General features: G+C 39.9%; 1 protein-coding gene across 1 annotated transcript; it reads right to left on the bottom strand.

The window, feature by feature from the left end:
- Nucleotides 1-413: 413 nt before the first annotated feature.
- Nucleotides 414-3532, bottom strand: LOC18107319 (putative receptor-like protein kinase At5g39000). The gene has a single exon (XM_024589091.2). It carries the CDS (start codon nucleotides 3379-3381, stop codon nucleotides 685-687), a length of 2697 nt encoding a protein of 898 aa, XP_024444859.1. The 5' UTR covers nucleotides 3382-3532; the 3' UTR covers nucleotides 414-684.
- Nucleotides 3533-5754: the final 2222 nt, after the last annotated feature.

The raw sequence follows: 5754 nt of genomic DNA, 5'->3' as shown, positions 1-5754 counted from the left end.
TTTTCACAGCGAATTCGATTTGAGGAAGATGAAGAAAGAATCAATAACCATGCCTTTGTTCTAGGAAGCTGGGGATTAGTTTTGCTCGGTGTCTATGTATGAACTATGAAGGGCTAAAATCGAGTGATAGAATAGAGGATGGTGCATAGGATAGCCTCGTTCCTGTCTCCGTTTCTGAAGTCTCGAATCTCTTTTTGGCTGTTGTTTTAGCTGTCTTGATTTGTGGCATTTTGCCTTCTATACCTGAAGATTTGGTTCATTTTTTTTTGTCTGTTATTTTGTTCTCGCTTTCCACGATAGCTTTTGCTGTCGTGTGTTCTACAAAGATTGGCTTAAGAAGGAAAAAGAAGACATTGTCACACAATTAATTCAATCGAAAATGAAAAAAAAAACCCTTAATTAATACTTCAGAATCATGGAAACGAGTTTGGAATATCAATATTTATGAGCAATGCTATGATCATCTACACCATCAGTTGCTTGGCACTGACCGCATGCTAACCATAACATCAAGCTACAACAATATAATGGATATATGCAAAACACAAGCTCAGGATTCTACAGTGGCACCAGGTCCACTTATAACAAATTGAAGCTACTATTTATATATATAGACATGATCTAATGCTAGCAAGCTGCGAATCATATATTTTAAGCAGCCCACATTGAGAAATGATTTCAATCTCATCTTGCCTTTGGGTCAATTATTTCAGAAAACACACCCATTGCTCTTTGATCTGGATCACTTTGGGTGACACTTGCATGAGTGCTAACTGTGCTCCTTGAATGTGACTCGGCTCCACTAAACATGTCATCGTCATCAGTGGTCATGACATCTCGATGTGGTGATAATGAGCTTTTATTTTCCATATTGATCCCTTCTACACTGTTGGCATTTTTCTCAGCAGTTTGTTGAAGCTGCAATGCAAATTCAAGGCCCCAAACGACATCACCCATTTTTGGGCGTTCAATTCCTTGACCATGTAAGCAACTGTTAGCAATCTCTGCAAACTTATTTAAAGAGACAGGGGCAACCTCGCCCTTTAAATGTGGATCCACGATCTCATCAAGGGTTCCTCTTAGGTAACACTTTCTTGCCCACTCAGCTAAGCTTGCTTGCTCTTTCGGTGAACTTGGAATCACTGGTGGCCTTGCACATAGCACCTCAAACAAAACCACACCGAATGAATAAACATCAGATTTCTCTGTTAGGTGTTGCCTGCGGTAGTACTCTGGATCCACATATCCAAAGCTACCTCTAACTACAGTGCTAACATGGGTTTGGGATGTACTAGTGGGACCCAATCTGGACAGCCCAAAATCTGAAACCTTAGCCACCCAATTCTCATCTAACAATATGTTTGTTGACTTCACATCACGATGAATGATTGTGTGCTTTGCTCCTGAATGAAGATAATGCAACCCTTTTGCAGCACCAATGCATATTTCTAGCCTTTGCTTCCATGGAAGAGGAGAGCTCTTTGTTTTGTATAGATGTTCTCTAAGGGTGCCTCTGGACATGTAATCGTATACAAGGATCATCTCGCCATGATCATCACAGTATCCAATCAGTGACACTAGATGGAGGTGGCGAAGATTGGATAACATCTCAATCTCTGTCTGGAACTCTCGTGTCCCTTGCTTTGATGATGAATCTAGTCGTTTGATGGCTACTGCGGTGAAACCGTATTCAATGTATCCTTTATACACAGTACCAAATCCCCCTGAACCAATAATATTTTGATCATCAAAGTTTCTTGTTGCTTCTTTGATTTCAACAAATGTAAACCGTCGGCAAAGATCAGTAGGTAGTGATGAAGAGATTGTAGTCGTGGACCTAGATGTTTGTGATATTATAGTCCAGGAGGATTTTTCCTCACTCTTGCTAGGGTCCTTGACTCGCTTCTGCTTGAAAGCGAAGAAATAAAGAATAAGAGAGAAAGCAAATACTGCACCTATGGAACCTCCAACGATGCCTATAACCGTAAGTATTGATGATCTTTTGCCCGTTCTTCTCTCTTTTAGACTTGGATGTTGTTCTGCTGGTGGAGGAGCCACTGTTGGCTCAGGGTTGAATCCTGCAAGATTTCCATCTGTTCTATTCAGCTTGAATATTTCCAAGCCATTCAAGATTGCATCAGCATAAGTAGGTTTCAGTTCCATGTTAGGGTGTAGTTCGAGCCACAAGTCCTGCTTGCTCTGGCTCCCTTGAGGGACCTGCACGATGTAGTCTTTGTAAACTGGAATGCCGTTGCCACCGCTCATATGGATCACATCTGCATCATGCTCTGCTGTTTGATTGTTGATGAATATTAAAAATACCTGTTGATTTTCATTTTTGATCTCCATCCGAGTCTCACAAAAGTGGAGCCTAAGGAGATAATGGAAACCAGCATCAACTGGGAAGTTCCAGGTGAGATTGTAATTCAGGTTAAGAAGTGGTTCAGGACCCATTGAACGCATAGTACTATATACCATAACAGGTGCGGAGTAAGCTGGCGTTTTGGTTGTGTACTTTATCTTAACGCCTGGGAGATATGGAGTGTTTCCAGTTTGTCCACCAAGGAGATACTCTAAATCTTGATGCCATGTCCTGTACATTCCAGTATCTCCTGTGCTGCTGATATCTTTCCCCCCAACATTCAGTCGATAAACTGTCTCAAGCACAGTTGTGTTATCCAGATAGAAGAAGAGATCGGTGCCCACATAGGTCAGTGGATTATCATTGCCACGAGAATAGAAGCTGTCTGGCATGGAAACGATTTCGATACCATTAATGAAGGCAAAAGATGCTGGAGACGGAATGAAGTTTAATTCAAGCTTCTGGCTGTCCCACACGGTGATGATGAACTCTTTGGTGAAGTAGTCCACTGGAGGTCTTATAGCAGAAACTGTAAGAGAGGCACTAAAGTTGTTTAGTAGCTCGTAGTTATTGGCACTAAGCGAGAAATAGGATGTGGATATATCAAGATTTGAGTAAGAAGCTGGATAAAAGTAGAGACGCACAAATTTTGGGCCAGGCAAGACTGGAAATGTGTAAGTGAATTTAGAGTGAAAAATACGGGCTGTCATGTATGGGACTTGGTTGACAGAGGGGTCTTGATTGGAGGCTTCAAACACAGATGAGGCTTCTGGGGGGTTAGAGGCAGCAAACTTAGACTGGGAATCACCATCCCAACCACGACCATCTGGAGATAACAAATTAGAGGATGCACCACAGTTAAGGAGTATTAGATCAGTGGGGCTGTATGGCAGCAAGTAATCTGTAGTAGCAGTAACGTAGAGGAAGAGATGGAGGGGAGGGAGAAGGTAGAGAGCGATGAAGATGGACATTATGCTATTTCTTTTGTGGAATAAATTGGAGTAAGAAAACCTATGCATTAAATGCAAAGATTTTGATTTAAGGGAAGATGATCAATGGTGTTTTTGTCTCCATACAGTAGCATATTTGCTCAAGTTGAGAATAATCCAATAATATATTTGAAGCCCAGCGGAGAAGAAAATTCGACGATATGGCTAATGGGACATATTGGTCGCTGTACTTGGTCAGCTTTGGATGGCTGCTTTCCATTGTGTGGTTCTTAAAGACGCCATGAATAGTCTAATTTCAACACACTAGTTGCCATTTTTTTTATATTAGTAATGACTTGAAAGTACTCGGTTTCTATGCAACTTATTTTGCTTTTTCTTTTTTCCTTAACATGTTAATTGTTGGATTAAGATCACACGCACCACTTAATTTCTTGTTTGATTAATATTCTTAACGAGGTTGAATGTATTTCAGGTTGGTGTTCACCATAACAAATGCAGTAATCACAGCTTCGAGATTAGGCTTCAAAAGGTGCAAAGCTTCTTTTTCCTTATGGTCACCGCCTTGTTACAATGATTGTCGCAAGTGCCTTCTTTCCAATACACACATCTTCATTAATTATAGGTTGGTCTTGCTTCAGTCTTCAATAAGAAAAATCGTTCTTGTTCCTCATGAGTAGCTCTTTTACTCGCCTCAGATCCGTGGAGTCTCATTTACTCCTTTCTATTATTGTTCTTCAATGATGTCTTACTGATAAAATGCTCTTGTTTTTGGTTTTTATATATATATATAATTTTACACAGGAACTAATAGGAGGCTCAAAGGATCGACCTATTCCTTTTTGGTTCATGAGTGTGCCTTTTTGGGCTGAGCTTATAACCAAAAATCTTATCATCTGGTATAGTAATCGCTTACAAAACTTGGTTAATGATAAATCTTTCTTCCCATTAATCGAAGAATAATGGATTTACCTCTCGACATACTTGGTGCCGAATGAAATCAATAGCACTAGTAAAGAAGAGGCAAGCTGTCCTCTCTTCCCTGCAAATGGCAATTTGTTCTCTATCATCCTGTTAAGCTTGATTTCCATACATGAGGGGGAACTGAATGGAGTTCTCGGTGGATGAAAAATAATTGGAATAATAAATGAAATGAAATTGAGTTTCATTGTTGAAAATATCATGCTGAAATTACTTCAATCCTAAGGAAAATCCAAGTCCTCTACAATGAACAGGTCTAGCAGATGTTCTTATCTTGTACAAACAGGACACCTTAAGCAAACCTGTGAACATTCCAAGATCTGTTTTTCAACTTCATAGCTTGCAATAGATTAATGAGGAAGCTTCGCCATTAATTAGTGCACGAGAAAGACAATCACTAGACATCGTATCGACAAAGCAATTGCTTGCTATTTTCTTCAATTATAAATCATCATAAAGTACATTCAAATTTTATTGTTATACTCATCGGAAGCATGAGTAGAAAGAAAAAAGAAAGATTCAGACAGTCACCCTACACGAAGAGCAAACTGATCCACCCATCTTGGTGGAGCTCACATAGACGGACTGGTTCACCTTGCGCTTTATGGGTGGCTATTCAAATCGAAACCCACGCAGACAGATAAAGAACTGACCCCTTTGTCCCCTCTTCCTCGATCAACTACCACGTTTGCACCGATTGTAGTAAGTGCAAGGCCGAGAGTCACGATTGATCGGTTTTACACAGCTGCCATACATTTGTGCATTGCAAACTTGTTGTCGTTCTAAAGTCTTATAGTTAATATGATTACCCGGATAGGCCAGCAGTCTCTGATGCACTTCAGATTCCATAGAGAACTCCTCTTCATTACCTTCACCGATTGTGGCATTGAAAATGGGGCTCGAGTTGCTTTCAAGAAAGGCAGCTGTAGAAGTAGATGTGATCACAGAAACCAGCAGGATAGTTAAAGAGAGCCACCAGAGGAATTCAATACTTACGTTAGGCCTCATCTCTTTCTGTCTGTACCCTCTGTTACAGACTTTGAAGAGCACTAAATAGACGTCACTGCTAAGAAGGCTTCAAACTCTGGATATGGAGTGAAAGGCTAGCTTTTTTCCATTGACTTGCTTTTTTGTGAAGACATAGGTCTTCACATGACTGTGATTTTGACATTGTGCGCACTAATTGCTTACAGTTGGCAAACTGGTTGGATAATGGTCCTTGCCAATTCAATCGTTTCCTCATTGTTTGTTTGCGCCATGATAGTTGTTTTTATAATATTTTTTATTTAAAATATATTAAAATAATATTTTTTTAAAATTTATTTTTAATATCAATAACGGAAACACTCGCGTTTTCCAATGGGACATCTAATAATTGTCGGAACCATGTGCGAGTCAAGTGCATGGGCCATCAGCTGATGCTAAGTTCTGAAAAATTTGCAATTATTTTTTGATGTGATCCTG

Source organism: Populus trichocarpa, chromosome 17 (genome assembly GCF_000002775.5).
Source record: "Populus trichocarpa isolate Nisqually-1 chromosome 17, P.trichocarpa_v4.1, whole genome shotgun sequence".
Taxonomy (NCBI): domain Eukaryota; kingdom Viridiplantae; phylum Streptophyta; class Magnoliopsida; order Malpighiales; family Salicaceae; genus Populus; species Populus trichocarpa.
Note: the sequence above shows the minus strand (reverse complement) of the source record. Positions and strands in the feature narration are given on the sequence as shown.

Coding starts and splice junctions, on each gene's coding strand:
- LOC18107319 (XM_024589091.2), bottom strand. CDS start 3,381: ATGCATAGGTTTTCTTACTCCAATTTATTCCACAAAAGAAATAGCATA.